Below are 24,819 nucleotides of genomic sequence, written 5' to 3'. Positions count from 1 at the left end.
ATTTCTTGAAATACAGCTCAAAACTCTTTCACAGGTACCTCAAATGCCACTTAATGAGTCTCTGGGTACTTCACCCATTGATTGGCTTACAGAAATGGTAATCGTTACAAACCTTTATGCAAGTCCTCTGGATGGGCTTGTGTGCTGCCCTGAAGACACCCACACCCCACTGACCTATCTGCTCATGTCCCCCAGGAGAGCTGGTGAAGAGTGCAGCAAGATCAAATAACAGGCAAGGCCAGCCTGCAAACAGAGGGCTGGCCACACACCAGGAGAAGAGGGCAGGCTCTGACATTCTCCCATCAGCTGCAGCCTGATGGAGCTGCCAATAGAGCGGCACAGCACCAGGGCTGGGCTGGCGACTTCAATGTCAAAGGCGGCTCCGTGCTGACAAGGATGCTGACAGCCACTGAGCACTTGTCACTACTGTCACGCTGACTGAAACAGATACAATGGGTATTTTACACTCCTGTTCCTGCCATTTAAGGCTGCCATTCTTTGCAGAAAGTACTGCACATTGCTCAACCTGAAACTGACTGCAACATCAAATGCACCTTACAAAAGTGCACAGCTGGTCTGTTCCACAGAGGAAACTTTTACAGATTTTTTTACCTGTGTTTCTAAGATACAAAAAAGATCCTTCTGCATTGTCTGTAGACATATTTTGTTTTGTACTTGAAAATGCTCACAGTGTGAAAAAAAAAAGAATATAATCTGGGATTCACATCACAAATACTTGCGCATCATAATTAAAACATCACTTCATTAGGACTTAGTGATCTACATGGGCTTTAAAACAGGACTAGACCTCACAGCCTAGTTAACAACAAGAATATGTGCATTTCTACAGGATATACAACAGTTTCTAATAGGAAAAAATCCAAGCAATATACAAGTGACAAAGTAATCTACTGCTATTAACTGTAATTACAACAAGAACACTAATCAACAATGTTCGTATGCAGGGGTAGTATAATTTATAGTTTCTTTAAATATAAATTTTCTTGTTTTCAGAAAGTTTATTGTAAAATGCTTTAGTTAATTTCCTCCATTACATTCCAATGGAACTTGGCAGAAAGATGATCCTTTGCCATATCACCAAGAAGAAACATCTGATTCCTGGAAAGACTGGCAGACACAGAAGAGGGACATAGCATGGGGCATTCACAGAGACATTTCAGACATTTAATTTAGGTGTCTCCAAGGAGCAATTATAAATACCCAACACTTGACATGCTGAATCTTGATTCCAGCTTGGCCCTCTAAGATTTGATTTCCCAAAGGCAGCCTAAAAGTAGATGTTAAGAGTAAGCCTTCCTCACATATATCTTGGTAGAAGTCCTACAAAGTCACTGTCCCTTGCTTGCTTGACTTTCATTCACTTTTTAAAGGAAAAGGTAGCTAGAGAATGGAATGCAAGCATTAAAAAGTCATTATTCAAGAGGTTATTAATAATATTTTAAGGTTGGTAAATGTGTAAATATCGAATTCATTTTAAATTGAACAGTTAAAAAGCAAATGGCTGATCTGGATCATGAAAGAGGAATAAACAAATAACTCAAAGAGAATGAGACACAGTCTTTCCTATTCAACTCAGTGAAAGCTATGAGCTTCAGAACCTACTCAGATGCACAAATTAAAAGCAAAATCCCCAAACCCCTGTCTCCAAAAATATTGGAGCTAAACAAATCAGCCTCTATCTGCACACAGAGCTCCAAACAAGGTTTCTGCAGGTATTCAGATGTCTCCACAGGAAAGCTGAATATATTGCTGCATTCTACCAAGTCTTTCAGTAATGGTTTCCAGATTGGAATTTAAACACTGGCCTTAAAGGATGGGAAACAGCAATCTCTTTCCTTACTTGACACAAACAGTACAAAAGTGAACAGTGACTCTGAACAGCTGGTAGGATGTGAGATCAATTCCATGCCTCTTCTGAGAGGGGTGAAATAGAGAGGAGGACTACCATTCATAGTTATCTTGATAGATAATTGAGCTCCATGTGTTAGCTTCAACAGGAATGTCATGGATCTCCCAGAGTACCTTTTTAGTCCCTCTCTTTTTCAAGACAGTCCTTCCTGTACTGCCATGCACTGAGGCTACATTTTCAAAGGTCTTTTCACAATCTATTACTTTAAACTATTATTTAAAAAACAAAAACAACTTTGGAAAAAAAGCACTAGAAATCTGAGTAATAGAAGGGAGCTTGGTAGAACACCATGTCATACCATCACAAATCATGCCAAGTCAAGCCCAAGAGTAAACAACCACATACTCAACATTCATTTCACTGGCTATATTAATTCCTCTTCTAGGGCTCACACATGCCCACACACAGCAAACCAGATTTCCTTCAGACACAGTGTCTGTTCTTCTGTAACTGAGGTGGGCTTTGCATATGTCATGCAAGAAGAAAAAACCCTTTGTGCATGCCTAGCTGTGTCTCAGTCAGTTGAGAATCCAGGTGGCAAAAGACATGAAAATAGCAGGAGAGAATGGCAGCTCACAGAATCCATATGCACCCCACATAGGAGGATGATCATTGTAATAACCTGTCTGTGTCAAGCCATCTGTCAGTACCACAACATGAGCGACACCACTCCTACAGCAGCGAAGGAGAACAGCCAGGCAGTCACCCCATCCTGGAGCTCCAACAGGCCAACTTCCCAACGTCAGAGTGCTTCACAAGAGGAGCCTGAACCCGGAGTCTAACTTCACTTTCTTGGCCAAGCAGAGACATTCAAATCAAAGACTATCCATCTAACAACATTCTTCAGCCTGGCAGCCAAGACATTTATAGTTTGGAGATTTCTTGAGTTTTCCCTGAAACAAAGGCAAAGTTTAGCTTTGTACCTGCTCCCTTCTAAAGGGATTGAGAGAGAGTGGATGATTATAAAAACCCACAAAAAAACCACTCTAGAAACAAACTTTAGATAAGATTTACTTTTGTTAAATGGAATCATGGCATCAGTGGTCTAAATTTCTTTTGCCATCCAAGCAAAACAAAATCTACCAAAATAATCAATTTTTATAAAATGCCACAGACAACAGAAAAAGTTCAAAGTGAGTGAATAAAATGGTCTGCTCTATCCTCCATTCCCAGGAAAGAGGTTTTTAGATGAGGAAAACAGAGTGAAGAAGTTGTTTTCAGAGAGAAGACTGTGATGTCAAACTGATCGGAAAGATATGACAGTGCTGCTAAACACAACCTTACAGAGCATATTTCAGAAATATTTTAAGGCATAATAGTTAGTCATAAACCTCAGAAAAGGGGAAGATGGCCTGAAGCTTCTCTGAAATCTTTATATACAGGTACAACAAATGTCTCTCAGAAAGGACATCAACACAGCTGATCCTGGCTTGAACAGGAGATGAGATTACCATTTGAAATCCTACTTTTCTCCACACAGGACAGGTGACAGGTCTGTCCAAACATCAAAGTCCTTCCTCCACCCTGTAATACACACCTGGATACACACAATAATACTTACTGTGTTCTGTGCTGTGTGCATACTTTCATATAAACAGGTGGTATTGGACTGAATTGCCTCCTACCTGTCTTTGTAAAGGCCTTGGCCATCACAAAAGGTTTGACTTCGATGTTGTAAAAGTACTGCTGGTTTGAACAGATACCCCCCAGCACAAAAACCAAACACTGGTGCCAGAGCAATACACATGGCAAGACTGACTCTTGCTTGGCTTTTTCAGTTTGGTTTTTTTTTCATTCATGATCCAGCAGAAAGCACAAATCATTTCTGATGTTCGTATGATAAAGAAAGCATCCAACAAATAGCCTGAGCTCAATGTCTGTTCAAACAGAAAACCCTTCTGTCTGTGACTCACCTGTGAAAGATGCACTTAGAACATTTAACTATTTACTCATTTACTTTGCAGTTTCATTGTCAAGTAGTTAGAGATTAAAAATATAAAAAGGATTAAAAAATACAAATGATGCACTATAATATGGCTATCACATAACAACTCCACTACCATGCTACAAGGCATAAGTGCACCACAGTGTGACTCTGGAAGATTAAAGGAAGAGCTTAAGAAAAACAACATTTTGCTTTGGGTTAGAGAAGAAATAGTCTGCAGCTTTTAATTAACTTTCTATAGACAAATCTTGCAAGATGCTTTTAAATTTGTAACTGTTTTACTGGAGACAAACAACAGGTTGTTTCTTCTCCTTCTCAGAAGAACCATGTCTGACATAAATTAGGAATTCTTCCAGTCCCTCAATAAAACAAGAGTCTAAGTCTTTTAAAATACTTTCATTCTTCTGCAATTGTTTCTTCAAATTTTTCAGTGACGTTATTGCTAAGACAAAGGAATCTAAAAATTATCTTTAGATAATTAAAGACTGCTTCCTCCCTTCCCTTGCTTGCTATGTTTTTAATCAGAGTTACTAATTCTCCAGTTGACCTTTTTCTTGAAGAAAAAGTTGGATTATATAGGATTTAATTTTGTATTTTTAACATTAAAAATCCAAGTTTCTAGTAGAAAATACTTCCCTCAATAGCCAGCTCCACAATCCTACCTCAATGAGGAGGGGTAAATGTGGTAAAGAGGAGGTAACTCTGCAGGGTGCTCTAAGTACTCTGTCCTCCTAAAACTATCAAAGTCAATGACTTTTCAATGAATTTCTTGAAATTCTTGGAACCCGAGATACTGAAAAAAAGAAGAACTGGAGAACTGTGAAGGCCAAGCCAATGAAATCTGTGTCTCTCTCAAGCCCACCAATCACATCCATAATTCTCAGAAGCTGATTCCTTAGTAGAAAAATCAAAATATTCTTAGAACTGCACAGAAAGGCTCCTCTGTTCATGATCTGAGCAGAAGCTTCCCAAGCAGCAGCTTTTGTTCCCAAAAGGTTTAAATTTACAGCAAGGGATGCTGGAATTGGCATTGATTGAACTCACCCAGACAAACATACAACTGTGGGAACAGATTAGCCCAAAACATCTCTAACTTCAGCACACACACCATGAGTGCTACTTACTGTAGTTAAATTAAATTGTATTTTCAAGTATTTCACATATCAGTCCACCTTAAGCCAGTGAAATAGCATTCCATAGCTACCACACCAATAAAAATTTTGTCATACTAGAACTACCTGTATTAAAAACCCCAACCAACCAAACAAGGAAGTCCTCAAAAGAAACCAATTCTATTTCAATCTGAGTGCCAGTGCTGCTATAGAAATTTGTAATCACAAACACTCCCCATAAAAATGTAAAATACAATCTTGTTAAGAATGTCAAAAGCAATTAAAAATCTACAAAAATTCACAATTCTTATTTTTTCCTCCCTTTGGCATTATACAGCACTAAAAGAAAGCCAAAAATCAACTGTTTGGGTGAGGGGATTTTCTTGGCACAGACTTTGAAAGAACTAAGTCAGAAATTACTTGGCATCTGCTATTCTACCACAATGATTAAAAACCTCATTGGATGCAAAGCCAGAATTCTGTAAATTTCTACTGAGCCATGCCTTTTGGAAGGTACAACAGGGCAAACCAATATTGCCTGTAAGGAAAAAAACAGTCTACTTCAGGAATTTCCAAGTATTGTACCTCTGCATCTAAAAATCTACAATCATGCTGCACAGTCTCCAAAAGCAATTTTTTTTTAACAGAAAGGAGAATGTAATACATTAATAATGTAGAAAAACAAATGTAGGATAATGCTGAAATACAATTTTCATCTAAATCTGCTCCAACAAAGAAATTGTACAATATGATTTTCCCTCCCATTTTCCCCCACACGCACAGTATTTCAAAGCATCAAGATAATTTAAGTTCCAGACTTCTTGGTCTATGATATTTCAAAACAATTATGCTACAGATATGAGGTACTGTGAGTGGTTTATAGAGAGGAAATGCATGCTAATAAACATGTGAGAGTCAGTGGTTTAAACAGATGAAAAAAACCACAAAATTAATTTTAGATAATTACAAAGTACTAGCCTTAGTTTTCAGAAAAAGTTTTCATATCTATTGGTTGCCCAGAAAGCACTCATTTCCAAATTACTTCTAAGGTTTTGAGTTCTGAGGATAAACACCTATTCTCAGTAGCTTATTTTTTACAGAAAAAACCCACATGTGGGGATAGTAAAGAAACATTCAATAATGCACGAAATACATAATACACTATTTCTTGAAACTGTACTTGCATCTAGAGGTCTACAGAGCTATTCAAGTTGATCACTGTCTATTGGTCTATTTGTCACTATATGTTAATTTTCAGCTAAATAAAATGTTACAGAAAATGTCGGGGAATCATATGTTACATTAGAACTAAATGGTGGCCAAATTTGTTTGAAGGCTTAAGTCCTTCAGTTCCCTGAGCTATTTCATGAGGAAACAAATAGAAGAGGTCACCTCACCCTTTACAGTGGTGTTTGTGTGGCCTTTTGGAAGAACGAGATGATGCCCACGTAGTCCCAGAGAGAGAGAGATATCCCCTGCAAGTATCCAATCACTTTGTGGCCAGAAATTATTATACCTCTTAAACAACATTAAACAATCCTTTCCTCAAATTTTCCAGATAAAAAAAGGTTGAGCTTTGTTACAAACTGAACTTCCTGCAACCTAGAAAAGCATATTAAGTTATGTACAGTATTTCATGTCCTTACACACACCCCTATGTAGAGTATCCTATACAGTATCACACATCAGAGAATCTCAGTCTTCTTTGTATCTATCCTCATGCCACAGCTACAGAATTAATAAGTTGCTTCTACACGAATTGTATTGACAGAAGAAATGTAGCATACAGACTCCTTCCAACTGGCCACAGTCAGAGATCAGGAACACAAAGCTCCCGGGTTAAATTCCCAGTTAGTGTCATCAGCACTATGAGAATCACAGAAGAGCTAGGTGTGGGAAGAACTCCTGGAAACTGTTTAGCTCAGAGCACCTGGACCCAGCTCAGCTAGCATCTCCAAACTGACTGAAAAATGCTGGCAAGAGATGTAGGACCCAGTCCCTTTCCAGGATGAGCCCCCACCCTGTCCTTAAACACCACAATCACAAGGGTTATGCCCTCTGCCATTAATGCAGACAATTTTCTTTTATAGATTCCAAATAAACATGGCAGCAAATCATTTTCCTCCATACTAGAAGCTGGCATTAGAACAGGAATTCTATTCTCCCCAAGCATCCATCAGCTATCACCTTGGAAGATAAAACATGGAAAGAAACATCATGAAAAGGGAGACAATTGAAATGGATTCATTAAAAATCTGCTGTCCATATCTCCCTAATGCACATGGATTATAGGACCATTTCTGAGATATCATTTTTGAGACAGTGATAAAACTTCCGTCTCCAAAACTTTATGACACATTTAAAAACACTGATGCAACATGGACACTTGTAAGTGTGAGATAAGAGAAGAACAAGGTGGAATGAGCCTTATTAATGAGTGCAGGTGTTGCCTCTCAAAAGTCACAACAACCTGGCTCTTCAGAAACAGACCCAGTGTCATTTGCAAGCTGGGTTCAGAATATTCAGGGACACCTTTTTGTTCTCTACAGCTACCTGGCAGTGCCAGGGGCACAGCAGGGACTGGGACACAGCAACACAGCAATTACTGAATTAATTCAATGAAACTAATAGTCTCTGCAGTTAATTAAATTACTGTATTTTGATTTTGCTGTATTTGGTCAAATTATGTCCTCCCTTATGTCTGCAAATCTGTTTTACACCTTCATTCTTCCCCCTCACTTCACATTACAGGCTCAAACAACCAAATTCCACACTGTGAGCCTGACATGAAATCAAAAAGCACCATCAAGGCCCTGTATCCCACAATTGTCAGACTCAACTTGATTCCAAGAATCCACATTCCAGCTAGAGTCTTTCACCTTTTTTTTCCCCCCACTATTTGCTTGCAGCTCTTCATCCTAAAGATTCATACCCAAGCCAATGGAACTTTGCCCAAACTGAAAACCCTTTAAACAATAGCTCTCAAAAGTATGATGCGACTCAGGGTATTTCTGAAAACACTGTAGGACATTTTTATGGCAACATTAACTGTTATGTTGCTCACAGTATAAGAAAATAAGAGTTATTACATTTACTGCTATGATTCTTCTGCTTCTTTTTGGTATCCAAGATTTCCAGTGTCCTTTCTTGCAGCTGCCCAAGTTCCAAATTTGCTTTTGGTCAAAATTATCAGAGGTAAAAATCTATAAATACAACACTTTCTTTAAAATGTATGAAAAACAAAGTCCTTTGTCCATTGTAATTAGATTTGAATTTAGTTCATTTTGTATCTCAAATATAATTGCAATACCAACTTTACATTTTTTTTCTTTACACATTAGAAAGATTTCAGAATATCATGCAATATGAAATATATAATCTTACATTAAAATTTACACCCATCAGTAAGAAGACTGACAAGTTCTTCTACTGTAATTTTAGCTTTGGTTTCCTTAAAATACTTCTTTGGCTGCATGATTTATATGGACTAAATACTTCACAATAAGCATTCAATTAAGAAAATATTCCTGCTCAAGGATAAAGATGTGCATTGCCAAGTACTGTATACAATAATACATTGTTCATTGTATTCTTCAAAAGTATAAAGGCCAACAAGTGCTTTAGTCATGCTGTGAATACACTCTGAACACTAAGGAATTATGTATCAGTAAATACTAATTCCACCAGCACAAAAATCCCACAGGTATAACAGTGGTGTTGAGCACAAAGAAATTACATTTATAAAAAGTTGAGATCAGTTTCTCAAAGCAAAATACAAATTACTCAAGCATATACATAATCAAACAACCTTTAAGAACCTTTATTAATTAATTTAAAGCACTGGAAAAATGAGCCACATTTGGTGGGAAGGAGGATAGCCATGCAGGATACTTTTTTCACTAATTGAAAAGTTACTGAAAGTCACTGGACTTTCCTTCTTCTAACAGAAATGTTGAAATCATTCAAAGGTATTGGAAGCTTCAATTCAGAGGTTAGAAAAAAATTCTATACACAAAACCTCACACTCAATATGTCAAGGAAATAACATCACAGATGGCCTTAAGAATCAGCAGGGTTAAGACCAAAGACTACAACATTCTCCAGTGTTGCAGACAGCAACGTTCCAAAGCAGCAGTACACTGAGTAGCAAAACACCAGCCTTGCCCATTTCACTAAAAACATACACTTAAAAACTCCAGCTTTGATTGCAAAAACAATGACAAAAATTTTAAATACAAAACCTATTCAAAGAAAACAGCTAAAGAAGAAACTGTAATTACAATTGCTCAGACAACATAACTTTATTAATTTCATTAACTTTCCATTGTCCTCAAAATCTCTGCACCTAAAAAAAAAAATCATTAATAGTAGTCAGTGTTTCAGCAGAGTGTTTCCTTAGAATTTATCTATAAGTGTCACTGTAATCATATACATGGGAAAAGTACAACAAATACTTTAAATTTAGATGTTGAAAGAACTTTTTTCCTCTTTTTTAGTATTAAAAGTCAAAAAAGTAAAGGAAAAGGCTACAGCAGGACTTAGACTGCAAGAAAATCCTGGATCTGGGCAGGTACTTGGGAGTGTGTATGGGAGAAATACCATTTATTTTATTAAAATGTTAATTCTGTATTTTTTATCAAGCATAATAATGCAAAACCAGAAACAGCATTATTACATACTGACAAATAGCATCCTATGTTATTTAATCACGTCCAAATCCACAACCAAAAGAAAAAACTGTACTGTTTACCCAGATGTGCTCTAACACATGAAATTTTTGTAGTTTACTTTGGTCATTGCTTGGTTTAGGAAAAAAGCAAGCCCCTGAATTATTTAGGAAAACAGTCTAAATGAAATGAACAGATTTTTCTTTTGGTTTCTTCTTCTTGCATTTTGAAACAGAACTTTAACAGAGCACTGTATCAGCTCTGTTCTTATCACCTTCTTATTTTCTCATAATAAACACATACTTGTTATCAGTTTGAATTTTTTTCTTAGTGGATTCACAGCCTCATATTCTTTTCACTGAGCAGATCCAGTTGGCAACAATACAATGCCAAGTTCTTGGTTAATCATTAGCATTGTTCCTCTGTTTGCTCCTCAGAAGCTCCAACAATGAAGACAGCAGTAGAAATTTCACAAAAATCAAGAATACTAACAGCTCTTTGACAAGTTTTAGAGAAGTCTCAATCACTTGACAGCATGCTTGATCAATCTATCCTTTTTTGCATATAGCCATCACTTACTAACAAGATTTCTGTACCAGCTGAAAAGTACAGAAGGAATGGCAGCCTATTTTGTACAGATAACCAAAGGTTTGCACTAAGAGAAGCTCATATTGAGAAAGATAATGTTATTTCTACAAATCTGTAACTTTTGTAGTTCGAATGCTCTAATTCAAATCCTATGCCACATCTTCATTCTTTCCCTTTTATTTTTTGACCTGTGATCTACAATGTATATTGTTAAGTGGCTTCATATTAACAAGTGACACCCAAACATCATCTCAAATTTACCTATTTAAATTTCCAGATATTTCTCTTCCACTGTTTATTAGGAACAGTGCCTTTTGTTCAAATATGCATATAAAACAGAAGCACAATCTTGTATAAACTTGATTATGAATGAATGTTCTTGTCGGCTACAAGCTGCATGTCCATACACACGAAAGGGAGAAGTGAATCTTCACAATTAAGGGCTTCAAAGTCAGGAAACATTTACCCACACTCAGTTTAATTTCAAGCTCTGCTCAGCAAAGCAACAGCAGAGGAATGAGTTACCATTCACCTCAGAGTACATTTCATCTGCTGCACTAATACAAGCATGAAGCCTCAAACTTCAGAAGTTACCTGAGAATAATCAAGAAGATTCTGATCAACCAACAGTAAAAAATAAAAAAATTATACAATCACTACCTCTGATACAGTGATCTTTCCTGGATCTTAAAAAGCTTTGTGAATTAGAACGAATAATCAAAATGAAATAAAAAGATTTATCCAAGATTAACAAAGACTAGTATTGTAGAAACAAAACAGATACACCCAAGGCACCAATACAGCTTTATTCAAAAAAATGCAGGGCTCACCAGTTTTCTTTGTGAAAATAATAATTGTTTGAAGAAAATAATAATTTTTTGAAGAAAATAAAACTGCTTCAATACAGTGAGCAGCCACCACAAAGTCATGGTGACTGCACACCCCACAGTGAGCACCACTCACAGCAGGTAGATCACCCTTCAATCTAACTACCTTGTGTTACCCACTCCATTGCAGACACCTGGCTGGAACTTGGGCACAAACAAACTTAGGAGTCACCAAATAAAGATCAACAAGACCCAACTAACTCTAACACACATGTCAGGTGTGAACTGCTTATGAATGCAATATTGTAGTCTTAACTCCAGATGTCCCTTGCAATCTAGCTGACAGAACCTACTGCTCCAGCTTCATTCCCTTCATCACACCACAGATTAACTCCCCACACAATCCAGAGCCACAGCCTGACTTCTGTGCACCAAAAGCACAAACACAAGTAACACACACAACTAAACCCTTCTTAAAATGTTTAATCTAGAATTAGAAGCCAGGAAAAAAGCCTGCAGAGATATGGGATTGCCCCCATTCTGGCACAGCTTTTGCAACATAAAAGTAGAACAGCTTCCCGGTAAACCATGGTGGCAAGGTTGTAACACCTGAGTAATATAGCTACTGAGAGAGAATGGAATTTTTCTGATCCAAACTGCTAAGTTTGTAAGGATACAATATTTGTAAAATGTAGCAAACCACAACAGACTTCTCAGCTACTTGCGGCACACAAACCCATTCTATCTTAGAGAGGAAATGTGTCGCAGCAAGCAGTAACAACTCTGATTTGGGTAAGTAACTGTATAAAGAGGTAATTTTTAGACTGTAAATGAGAAGTTTCATAAAAAACTTGTGTTCCGTGCCTCAATTACTGCTAATATCCAAAGACTGTAGGAATCTAGAAATTAGCAAATCATTTGAAAAGGGAGAATGGTGAAAATTAAAGGAAGTTACTAAACATGATAATTTTACAATTGTATTTGCCAATACAGTTTGTCTAGAGTACATTTCAAAACACAAGAAAAGCTTTAAATTTGTAATTTTACCACATTGCTTAAAACAGGAGGTGAAAAGTTACCAACCTACCATGAAAGCTAAAACACACACGCCAAAAGCTTTTCTGAAAATAAAAAACCATCCTCAGGTTTTTGAAACTACCTTTGGATTTTCTGAGTTCAGCTCTGAATTGACACTCAAAATACGAATTTACTTCTTCATTATTGGAAAAAACCAAACCCCAAACCAGCTTTATGAGGATTGAAATGCTTATTGCAAAGGCTGAAAATAGCTGTTCCTACCTCCACCTTCGTTCTGTAGAGAATGAGACGCTTTAGGCTGCCCACTTTGGCTATGTGGTTGAAAGCCTGAGGTGGTATTTTATCACATGATGAGAGATTTAATTCCTGAAGATTTGGACACATTTCAGTGATGACCTCCAAGCATGTTTCATTGAGGAAATGGCCACAAGACAACTCAAGACGTACTAGTTCAGAGCCACAGACTTTCAGGAACCTGTAAAAGAAGCCCATGTTTTAAGGGAAAAATTAACATACTTTCAGGTGAGAGTCTGAGTGCTGTCAAAATCTTAACCATGTAAACCAGGAAATAATTCCTTTCAACAAAGAAAAGACAATGGTCTCGATAATTCTGTTTTGGTTTAGGAAGTGAGAACATGCTTTGTTATTAACTCTGAGATAATGGAGCAAAGTAAAACACTGATCATGTTTGAAATGTTTTAAAACAGTTGAAGCCAATTTTGACAATGGCCTACAAGTTTACACCAATAATTTCATATTTATCTCAGGAAGATCTGCAAATATAAAAATTGGTTATAAATGGATGATCTATTCAGAATTGTTTTAAGACTTCCAGGAAAAAAAAAATCTCATTCTTTTCATTAACAAGTCAGAATCAACACTTGCTAGCTGTTCTAGAACACAAATTCCTGAGGAATATATGGAATATATGACTTTCACTGGAATTATAAAAAATTAATATATCATATGAGAAAAGACCCAAAATGTAGAAACTTTGATGGTCTCTATACTTTGCTTTCCTGTCAGAGATCTCGTGTCAGAATCTCAAGCTCTTTTATCTCTAATCCGAGCTTTAACCAAAATGACATAAACTTAGTCCCTTTTCATTTCAAAGATAACCTTCAAACTATAAATTAACCACTAAGCTTGTAAGCTTGATATTTAAGAAGATTAAAAAGCCCACACAATTGCCATGCTTATATTTTGATAGTTCCTCCAGTGGAAAAACTAGTGTCTTAAACTACAGCTTGTAATGAGTTTCCCATGTTATTTTGTAGAATAATGGACCTACTTGTGAAAGAGCATGAATTAGTTTCTCTTAATAAATATTCTGATCTGCTCTCTTACCAGTTCTATCCTACAAAAACATTCAGGCAGACAAAGCAGCTTCAGGTTGTGACACTTGCACCATGAAGTCAGTATTACTTCTTGGGTTTAACTAATGGAATAAACATGCCAGACAGACACAAGGCTCCTGCTTGCATAAAAATCTATTGCTGCAAGGAAAGAGTTATTAGCCTTCCCAAGCATTTGTTCAAGCTGAAGCTTAGTAAAGAAATTGCTGCTGGTCTCAGAAGAAGACACATTCAGGGAGGCATTCCTTAATGACACCCAAGACCAAGACTTGAAGTCCATCTTTCAAGATCCAAGTTTTCAAGCTGCCTCCTTTCCTTGTTTTTTCATTACTTACTCAAGTCATACTTGCTGTTCATTATCATCTTTCTTTATTCCTTTCACCTTGCATATTACATGGCCTTAGTGTGACCATGTAGATCCTATGTAATACAGAGGGAAAAGGAGATTCCAGGGTGGCATCTCCATCCCTGGATGTTTCCAAGAGTCACCTGAAACCTTGACTGACCTGATCTAGCGTTGGGGACACTGGCACTTCAAGTGGGAGCTTGGAGTAGACGACCTTCAGAGGTCCCTAACATCCAACATTTCTATGAGCCTAAGCAAACAGAAACAAAGAGAGGGTCTGAGACACTCAGAAAGGGGAGACATAAGCCCCAGAGCCACAGGAGTTCTGCCATGGATGGTCTGCAAGTCTGCTCCTCCACTGTTTTTTTCTAACTCTGCAGTCTCTCTTTAGGCTCTATTTTAGCTTTTAAAGTCAGAGTTTAATAAAACACCAAGCAGTTTCCATACTGGACACAGTGAATTCACAGAGACTGGTAAGCCTTCCTGTGGGAATGTCAGAGCTGAAATGACATGACAATTCACAACAATTAACATCAGGTATTTAAACATTAAAGTGCTATTTTAGACTAGCAATAGAGTTCGACACTATTATGGAGAAATGCAGGATGGAAATCCCCTGGAAATCAGAGCCGAGATATATGGATACATTGCTGATTACCAATTAGCCAATTCCTCTATTTAATGAGTGCTTTAACAATACATTCACACAGCTTCTCTCATCAACAAATTATCAGGTTTGTTTGAATGATGGTATTTTCCATAAAACTTTGTCAGTCACCACTTATTATACCTCTAGCTTTTAATTTGTTAACAAATAAATATTTTATGAATGACTCCATTACAATAATGGATGTTAGTTTAACTGCCATATAATTTAACAGGGCTTGGCTGTTATAAATGTTAGTAGAGATCAATTCTTTTCTCCTTCTAGGACTATTAAAAGTTAACATTACCAGGTCAGGGAAACACTCAGTTATGCCCCCAGACATGGAGAAGAACTCCAGGCTCACCAGCTGGAGAAATTATTATCCTCATAACATTTTATTTAAACTCATTACACTTGAAACACACAGGCAGAGACCAAACACAGTGACAGCAACAAGCACTGCCCTTCATGGCTTTGCTGCCTTGTTGGAAAAGGTTATTTAGGAGACATGAAACAGAAACAAAAGGGGGATAAGGTACATGCAGCAGCAGGGTACAAGAATGAGTGGGCATGCATGTAGGAAAGAGAGGAACAGAAGGAGGAATCTGAGGAAGTCAACAAGCAGCACAGGGCAGAGAACACTGGGCAGAAGTGCACAGTTCTGTGGGGACACCTGATCTTTGTTTGAATTAAACAGACTGCTCAGGTTAGAGGTTTTTGCTGCTGTCTTTCCACATGGATCTCCACGCAGAGCCATATGGCAAGGTTCTCATACTTTCAAAACAAACGTGGCATGGTCTTCATACTTCTGAGACTTAACAGCCTCTGAGTGACTGGAATGATTTAGCTAATCTGAAAACAAACAACATCCAAAAAAGCATCTTCCACCCAAATCAAAATTTCTTCACATTTCTTCACATACCTCTCCTTTAATCACTGAGGATTGACTGGTTCCTGTTCTCAGTGTTTCCTCTGTTCTGCAGTCATCCATCCCTTTAGTTTTGTTTTTATTATTGATATTTTATACACACTATTTCTGAAGTGATTTCTCTTAATCCCTTCATGTTTGCTATAAAATATGACTGAACAACCTAGGATAATGTTCACATTTCTTTTGCTAGACAGTGCATTGGGCCTTTCCCTTGAAGTTGATCCTCATGTTAGACAGCAGCATTTCAGGCCTTGTGGTTGTTCAGTTTTGCTTCTTTCTGGTTTTTGGAGGGTGGAGAGGGGCCCTCTTGTTGTTTGTTTGAGGTTTTTTTTTCCCAGAGGGGAGGGGATTGTTTTTTCATTAAAAAAGGAATCCCACTTTCCATCACCTTCTGCCTACTCTCAAGAACTGATGCTTATTTTCAATCCCTCAAGCTTTTGGGAAGTAAGCTCTAGTGAGGTTTTCCTGAAACATCAGATATATCTATTAGCAGGCAGGATGATATTTGCTCAGGTTTAAACCAATCACAATGATCACAGGGTCACTTAGCCCACTAACAATTTCCAGTTATGTAATTCATGTGTACATCATAAACATATCTCATGATCCAAAATTAAAATCCAAGAGACAGTACTCTTCATGACAGAATGAAAGACCTCCCAAACAAAATTCTCAAAATACCTTTAGACACGTGCTTATGCAGGTACTGAACACATCACATTTCCTCCAATGCTTTCTGGTGGATCTAGAACCTATAATTAACTCTTAGTTTAATGATCCTCACTTACTCTATATTCCCCAGTTCAAAATAACTGAAAATTCTACAAGAAGTAGGGATCACAGTCCTGTTCTCTTTCATTTACTCATCCTTCCTAAATGCAATTAGCTACATAGTTTTACATTCCTTTAGTGCAATTAACACAACAGTTTTCTATTATGCTGATTTTACCAAATCTTTATTCAATTAAAATCTTCACTACTGATTTTATACTCATTGGCATATATTTGAATTTGGTATTCAAGAAAGAGGGTGGAAAAGGGAAGCAACATCTATTCTTTCCCTTTAGCTCTTTCCCTTGTAATGTTACCTTACATTAGCATCCATATTAGGGATGTTACCTCTGTTACTTGACAGATACAATACTGCCCCATTTGCCAGGTCTTCCTTCTAGAATCAGTATTTCATAAAACAGTCATTTCTGTCTACTTCAAGCCAACCACATGCTCCCTCCAGCTACTCAGGTCTCCTGTTTCCAGAGCCTGTCACCAGACAAGCAAAATGTCAAAACCCATCTGGATTTTATTCTTCCTCATTTCACTTCCAAGATCTTGAGAACCCCTCTTTCTTACATAGTTCTATCTGTATGATTACTTCCACAAGCTCACAGAGCATTATTTCTGCCTTACAATTACAGTTTTACATTTAATAAAATGGTTTGTAGAATTCTATTTTAATATCATTCTTAAAGATCTGTTCATATATTTTTAAATTCACAGTGATGCTTTTCCTTTCAAGACTGCCATGTTACATGACAGCAGCAGCATTTAGCACAGATAACTGTAACCAAAGTGTTAAGGTTGGTATGAGTGGAGAACAACTGGGTACACAGAGGTGTAGGAGAAGGCAAAAGAACAAATGGCATCACAAGGGCTGGAACAGAGTTGTGTGCTGGTGGAAGTCAGATTAGCAGGTCAGTGATATCCCTGAACACTTGTGCAGGCAGTTTCTCAGGGCACACAGACCAGGAGATGAAGGATAGGAGCAGCACAGGATGGTGAGAGCACATGCCAGACAAATTGATTTGGACACACATCTTGGTTCTCTTGGCATATGCAAGTATTCATGCTTAAGAGTGAGACTTTGTAAGGTAATTTGGTTTTAAAATTAAGTCACTTTCCCTTCCTCTAGCTATTCTAATTGGTACAATGTTATTTTCTACTCTAGCATGTATTATACTTCCTTTTTGGTAAGTAAATCCTAAAACATGGCATGTAAGTAAGTAGAATATCAAGTGTCCGACCTTGTGCTTTTCTCAATACAGATAAACTATACCAACAAAAACATGCAAAAAAATGTTGTAACTTACTCTCAGCCAACCCAAGTTTTACTAAAAACCTCGGGAAATTAAAGCAAGTGACATATCTGATTGTTAAATTGAGAATTCCTGTAAAGTCACACATTACTCCCATTTTCTGTGACTGTTTGGTGCATATTTCAGTAATTTCTCTGACCCTCCCACTAGTCTGACTTCTATCAAAGCCTCACCAAATTAAATATTGTCAGAACACACTTCTACTAAAGGCAATGAAAGCCTTCAATTGTCAACAACAACAAAACTGTTAAAGAAATATTCCTGGATGTGCTTGTCATGCAAACACTGCATCACTAACCTGAAAATAAAATACTATTAATTAATTTTCACAGTGTAAAATGTCAGATGTAAATAAAAATCCTAATTCCTCAGATATTTAAAGCAAAAGAGTTTAAACAAGTTAATGACATTATCTGTGAGCCAAGGAAATCTGCATGCAGAACTCACTTTTTAAACTGTCATTGTCCTTGAGCTGTTTAAACCCCAGAGCATTTATTCAGCATCTCAATATTTACTACTCCTCCAATCAACTCCCCTCACTTTTCTTATATAGGTCCTACCCTCCCACACTGATATTTCCCCCTGGCAGGAAGAGATGCACCAGACCTCTAAAGCCAAGAGAAATGCAGACCTGCTTATGCAATGCTTGCTGTGAAATCTTTGCTTATTCCCTGTCATTTTACATTTCAAGCTCCTAGGACTGCTCAGATACTCCTTTCACTTTTTTGTACACTTTTAGTTCAATCTAATATAAAGTTTAGTTAATTTATATTATATGCTGAAATGAAAAATTTATGATAGTAATTTTTAGCCCTAAGGAGTAGATGTTATCAATAAGTTAAAACACCTTCAGCTTTGCCTCAGGATGTTCATATGCCTGAAGCATTCTGTCTTCTCATGATAATACAGTATTTGCTCCAGTCATATTTCCTAAAATTGCTTTTAACTTCTTTTTACTCTAATACATTTCTGAAGAAAATACATATTTTCAATCATTTCTTAGTATTTTCAATCATTTCATGCATATATGAACATTTTAAAATGACAAATTTGTACAAGCTACTACTTTTAAGACTGTCGTAAGAAACAACAGATAAAAACATTTTTGAAAGATATTTTCCAAAATAAGATTTAAGCAAGAGTAGCATTTAAACATACACTGACTTGTAGAAATCATAACTTAAACTGTACAACTGTAAGAATTAAACCAACTCTACCAGTTTTGAATTCAACACTGACAAATGTAACTCCAAATGCTGAGAAAAATGCAAAAATATACATATCCTGGTTTTGGACAAAAGGAAAAATGATTAAAAGCAAATCTTGTTCTAATGAGTCTCCTCTATTAGTAGATACTTTCATAGCAAATAAGCAGCAAATTTTCGTCTCCTGGAGGCCAGCAAATTTGACAAACGTGCTGATGAAGACCATCAAAAGAAAAACTTAGGCTGGGGATTTTAGTAGAAAAGGCTTTTACAGAAGAAAAGGTTGAAAAATCATTTCTATAACAGAAAAAAGTTTAAAACCAGACCGAGTTACAGTGGAGAAATTTTGTTCCACAAGGAAAATGATAAGCACAGTTTAGACATGCAAATTATTTAACTTATAATTGTGCTTCTAAAATTTATGATTGAATTGCACCTCCCATTCCCAGACTGCATCCATCTCTTCCAAGAAACACTTTTTCCAAAAGCTAATTTCAGAATTGCAACAATGTCAAATTTTTATTCCCATTTGTTACAAATAAATATAATTCCTTATAAGAAATAGAAACTTACAGATTTAATTTACTTACAGATTATTAACATACAAATAATGAATATTTATTATCTAAAAACACTGTATGCATATACATGTTACTAGTAATTCAGCACTGAAGAAGAAAAATTAGTAATAGTAATTTTCAACTAAGTAGAAGTCAGAAATGCCAGTTTCTGACTGGTAAAGTTTATAAGTCTCTGAATCTGGCAATAATTTCTTACAATACTACAAAGACTTTTCACAGTACTGTATACTAAAAAAACAATAAATCATGGAAATGAAAAAAGTTGCCACAAAGATTCACATATGTTAAGTTTTCAAAAGCCAGACTTAATAGCTAAGCATCAGAAAGCAGGCACTTCATGATTTCAGAGTTGAATTCTCAATTAAAGCTTGCACATTTATCCTCTGCATAAAGTATCTAACACAAAATCCAAATTTAGGAGAAATTTTTGTACCCAATTCAACTAGCTGATGTATATTTTCTTTCCCTACCAATAAGCACAAAAGAGGCACAGGATTCTTGGATTATACTGGAGGGTCTGGAAAAACAGAAGAAACATTCCCATTTTGTCATCTTGACAAAATATTTCTTCAAAATATTTTACTTCCTCAGGTAAGGAACTTAGGCACGAAAGGAAAGAAAATGTCTGCATACTTGAGTTAACCTTTTTATTCAGAAAACAAATGAGAGTTAAGACAACGTTTTCAGATATATTAAACATTTTTGTTTCTTATCAGTCAATTTCTGCTTTCACCTGCCATTGCTGATTATCCCTTAGTTGAAGCAAGAACTTTTGCTTAAATGAAATGCATTGATAGAAGCTGTTTAACTAATGCAAATGAGCAAAGAAGCAAGAAATATCTTAAGAAAGCAGAGAACATGGCTGTTACAGAGAGAAGAATCCCTGCAAATTTGCTATTTTAATGACCTACACCACAGTCATATTTTCAGCTCATTGGAATATGCACATGCAACCCCCCTGTTTTCCAACAGGGCTAATGTTTTAAATCACTTTTATGAAAATATTTGCATTTACATTGGACTCCAGTGATTACTTGGCTCATACCATGTGAGCATGCAATCAGTTTATTACTGTCCTACTGATGACTCATCTGTACACAGAACAGCCACAAACATTTTCCTTGCGAGAGGGATTTTTGATAGCTCAGTTCTAGCAGAGTGGTTCAGAAGCCCAGAAGAAAGCAAAACACTGCTCCCCCTGGAAGAAGCCTTTCAGTCACAAGCAGCTTGGAACATGCAGATTCTTCAGACTGCTATGGACTTCTGCTGCTATATTTAGTATCTCCTACTGTTTCAGCTGTTCCTTTTTTCTACATCATAACATTCACACCCTTTACAGTAAATCCAATACATTTTTTGCCTTTTAATAAAGTTTCAAATACTTAGTGAAGCTACCGTGCAGCAGCTCTGCAAACAGAGCTTGTCAAAACATTTCTGTACATTTGACACTGACCTGCTAAATCCAGAAACAGAGATGGCTCCCCTGTTTCCAGTCCAAGATAAATTCAGCCACTGGATGAGTGTGCAGCGAGACTGTAGGTGCTCCAGGGATGTGTCATTAATCCTTGCCCAGTAAGGTTGTAAACTGAGATGAATGTACTGCAGAGGGTCACAGCAATGTTGATACAGTAGCTTACAAGTTTGTGCTAGTCTACACAGGTCTGGTACTGTAAGGTGACTCAAAATCAACTGGATGAGCTATATTAAAAAACAGGGAAGAAAAAGTCACAGATGGTCATATAGCACTTAAAACATTAAGGGAAAACTGCAAAGGAGTAAGAAAATGTGTTCTAACTTCAAGGAAAGTAAAACCTTTTACTTAAAAGTAACTTCTCAAATAAATCGATTAACTATTAAATAGAACTGCACTGCCATCTCAATTTGACAACATGCTAAACAAGAAAGGAAAAAGCAGATCAGCATATGAAAGTGACAGGAAGCTTTCAAATCAAAAATTTCTTTACCTATGCTAATTTAAACAGTGATATATACGTAAACACTATGTTTATATATTTCCTTTCACTAAGTCTGCTCTTTCATTGAGCAGAACACAGAACTGGCATCCTCCTTCTTCTCTGTGTTTGGTTTTTAAGATGGGAGATATTTGCAAAGTACATGGAAAAACTATATCATGTCCCAGTTTCCCCACACCCTAAACCAATTTCAGATTTAAAAATCAGTGTTTTGTCTTCTATCTTATATCCTCTCCTCTGGACTATGCAACCAGGTAAAAAATTCAACATAATCAGATCTCCTTTTACGATCTCTCCCTTGCTGTAATACTTTGAGAGCATTTTTGTTCTACACCAGAGTAAAATCTGAACAGCAAAACCCCTTTTTAACTGCATCAGTTGAATCATCTCAGCTTCAGAATAATCACCAGCCTTTCTGACTAGCATCCCTGTTACAGTTTTTGTAATAACTTATGTCACACTCAGGAACTAAGAAATATCCCTCCTCTCTGTTTTCCTTTCCAAGGAATGATCAACACAGACACAAATACTCTCTTTAGGAAATAAAAACGCCCGACAAAATAAAGAAATCCCCTTTAGCTTAGGAACTGAGAGAAAATGCACTTGAAAAGTGAAATCTAAAAATTAATGTTTACTTTACCAGAGCTGTCTCTAGCAGATGTAAGTACCTGCACTCAAGTTATATAACTTAAACTGACTGTTATCAAGCAGAGTGGGAAAGAGTAACTCACCAAAATGAATCAGAGTAAATGAAAAAACTACAACTCACAAATCAACTCTAAAGGAAGAGAATCCTGTCCCTTCAAAATACCAACGTTTCATTTTAATGTCTTAGAAGGATTCATAAGACAAATCCGCCAAAAATCAGAATAAAATCTGTGACGTAAAACGAAAATGGAGCTTTTTGTGAGATCCAAACAGATTGTACTTCCAATGCATCACTTTATTATGCAGCTGCTCTCCACCTCCCCTCCTCCCCCCTTCATTTTTGGAACAACAAAACAATTCAACTTCCTGCAAAATGGAAAATGTTACTTCCTACTCAGCTCCAGATTTAGTATTTAGATTTCCAACAAGATCTATGTATCTTAAAACATTTTAGCTTAACTCCAATGCAAAAATACAGTGTTTGATATACTCCAGTTTCTTTCATACTTGGTTTCAAGTCTTTCATCTTCTCTTCTCCTTGCATGTCCCTTTCCCTAAAAACAGCCCAGACTTTTGTCTCTGCAGGTCTCTGGAACTCAGATTGATGCAGAGGACCAGCACAGATATTTCAATGCATCAGCATATGTAAAAATATATTTATGCACATATAATAACTGCAGTTACATTAAAATCAGCAAAGTTTGCACCCAACTGACATTTAGGAATCTGTTGACATTTTGAAACCTAAAATATCCAAAATAACTAGGATCTAACAAAGATATAATCCCAAATTAATATCTTGATTTTTGCAAACTTTCAGCTAATCCACACTATGTAAGTCAGCTAAATATCTGTTTTATTAATGCCTTTTCCCTCAGATTTTTCTCCCCTAGTTTCTAGAGCTGAAAGGTCAGCAGAGGCTGCACAATTAGCAGAATTTATGTCTACAATTAATGTGACATAGTATCTGATAAAAGCAAAGTAATACAAACTTCATTCAGTGAGAAAAAAGCTATTTTGTAACTTCTGAGCAATACAGAGGATGGTAAATGTAACTATAAATGACTGAACAATGTCCATTTACACTAACTGATTACTTCAATGAGTATTTTGTAACACACAGGATGTCTTTCCACACCTGAGATGAAATTGCCCCCATTTCAATCAAAAAAATCTATCTTTATTTTTTACTGAATTTGTGCTACTTCATAATATATGGAATGAAAACACACCATGAAATGTCACTCCTAGGTTATTATGTTACAGAGTGTTTTTTCCTGGCTTTTGATTAAACAAAAATAACAGGTTCAAAACGTACAGGCTAATAACCATTAATCACCATTAGCCTGGAGTCTGGTGTCTGTCAGGAACACACTTTTTGTGTCTGTGTACCCTAGCATAAAGTACAATTTGGTATCATAATGAGTTTGTGACATGATGTGCTGTACTGTGCTACGCTGTGTTCGTGGTGATTCCAAGAATCCTACAGAAATGAGTATCTGCTTTGAAAACTAATATCATAATGTAGTTTCTCACAAACAATTTTTACTGTGATTTTTTTCACGGTTTTTACTGTGAAAAATTATGACAATCATTATTATTTCACACTTTCTTATAAATCAATCAGTAAAAACAAAGTTTATTGGAAAAAGAACAGAAAGAAAACAAAATATAATTTATATAACACTGATTGCCTTTTTAGGCTATGATGGACTAAGAATACAAGAGTACCTCCTCTCCCATTTCCAGGGGAAAAAAAGGCACATGCTAGCTTTAAAACAGGTGTATTTTTTTAACTACCAAATAAAAAATATCTTTAAAAAAATTAGCTTCTTACCTTCTACAAAGTTTGCCTATAAGCCCACACAGAATTTCCACTACCCAGTACAAACGGCAAAACTTTGCTTACTGAACCAGAAGTTTCTCTGACTTTTTAAGCTTTTTCATTGAAAAACAGCAAGCAACAACCATTTGTACTTATAAAATACTTTCCCTTGCTAGAGCACAGTAACACCCGACTTGATTTTGTCAGAAAAGAATGTCTGGATGCTGGTCAAACCTACAGTACTCATACTTTCCACAAATTTCCTTTTTCAGTTTTTCCACATGAAGATGAAATGGTTTTCCAATAAAAAAAAAAATACACTGGCCTATGCAAACCACTCATTCAGAAACAGACAAATGAACAACCTGCAATTTTTTAATTCTTGCAGCTAGAGCTGCTACAGCTTAGAATCCATTTAATTAGAACTGATATTAAAACATGCTCAGGTAAATGACAAAGTATATGTGCACAAAGAGACAAAAAGAGAAGACATGAAGAAGATGGTATTTTAGAGCTTTTGACATTTCTCAGCACAGTTTAAGAAAACACACATCCCAGGTTCCACACAGTACGACTTGCACCAGCAAACACACACACATTTATTAGTGCATGTGAACACCAGCAGACATGAACAGCTCATAAAGCTTGTTGGCAGCTTTTGGGAAACTCAGCTTCAAGGAATGACAAAGATGTAATTTATATCTTTGTATACCAAAATTTTTATCCAAAAATATTTTGGACTGGAGCATGCAGAGTCTTCTGACTCTCCTCTCTGGAGAAAAATAAACTGAGTTTTTAGTAGCCAGCACATCTTGGTGAGTCTGAAATGCACAACATGGATGCTATGCAGGCATTCCTTAGCTTTCCCAAAAGCTTTGAATTTGGTCAGGCCTTCAGACTTCAAGTATTCCTGCAAAGCCAACTCAGACTAAGTCCTTATTCCTTCCACTTTACAAGCAGCACAAGATGGTCAATGATCTGGGAAGGGAGACCAGGGCATGAAGTCTCTCCTCTAAAATCCTTCCTCAATTTTAGGATGGTTCTGGAGAAGAGATCACAGACAGTACAAGTACCTCACAGCTAATTAACAGCTGCTTAACACCATCCAA

At 36.6% G+C, this 24,819-nt stretch overlaps 1 protein-coding gene across 1 annotated transcript in view; it reads right to left on the bottom strand.

The window, feature by feature from the left end:
* FBXL4 (F-box and leucine rich repeat protein 4) overlaps window positions 1–24,819 on the bottom strand; it is a 63,332-nt gene that overhangs the window by 18,971 nt on the left and 19,542 nt on the right. Inside the window, exons 5-6 of the mRNA XM_064707250.1 lie at window positions 20,718–20,962; window positions 12,369–12,582 (exon numbers count right to left, since the gene is read on the bottom strand). Coding sequence (XP_064563320.1) covers window positions 12,369–12,582; window positions 20,718–20,962 — 459 coding nt within the window. The remainder of the gene's footprint in view (window positions 1–12,368; window positions 12,583–20,717; window positions 20,963–24,819) is intronic.

Source organism: Zonotrichia leucophrys, chromosome 3 (genome assembly GCF_028769735.1).
Source record: "Zonotrichia leucophrys gambelii isolate GWCS_2022_RI chromosome 3, RI_Zleu_2.0, whole genome shotgun sequence".
Lineage (NCBI taxonomy): Eukaryota > Metazoa > Chordata > Aves > Passeriformes > Passerellidae > Zonotrichia > Zonotrichia leucophrys.
The sequence above is the reverse complement of the archived record's forward strand: the minus strand, read 5'-3'. Positions and strand labels throughout refer to the sequence as shown.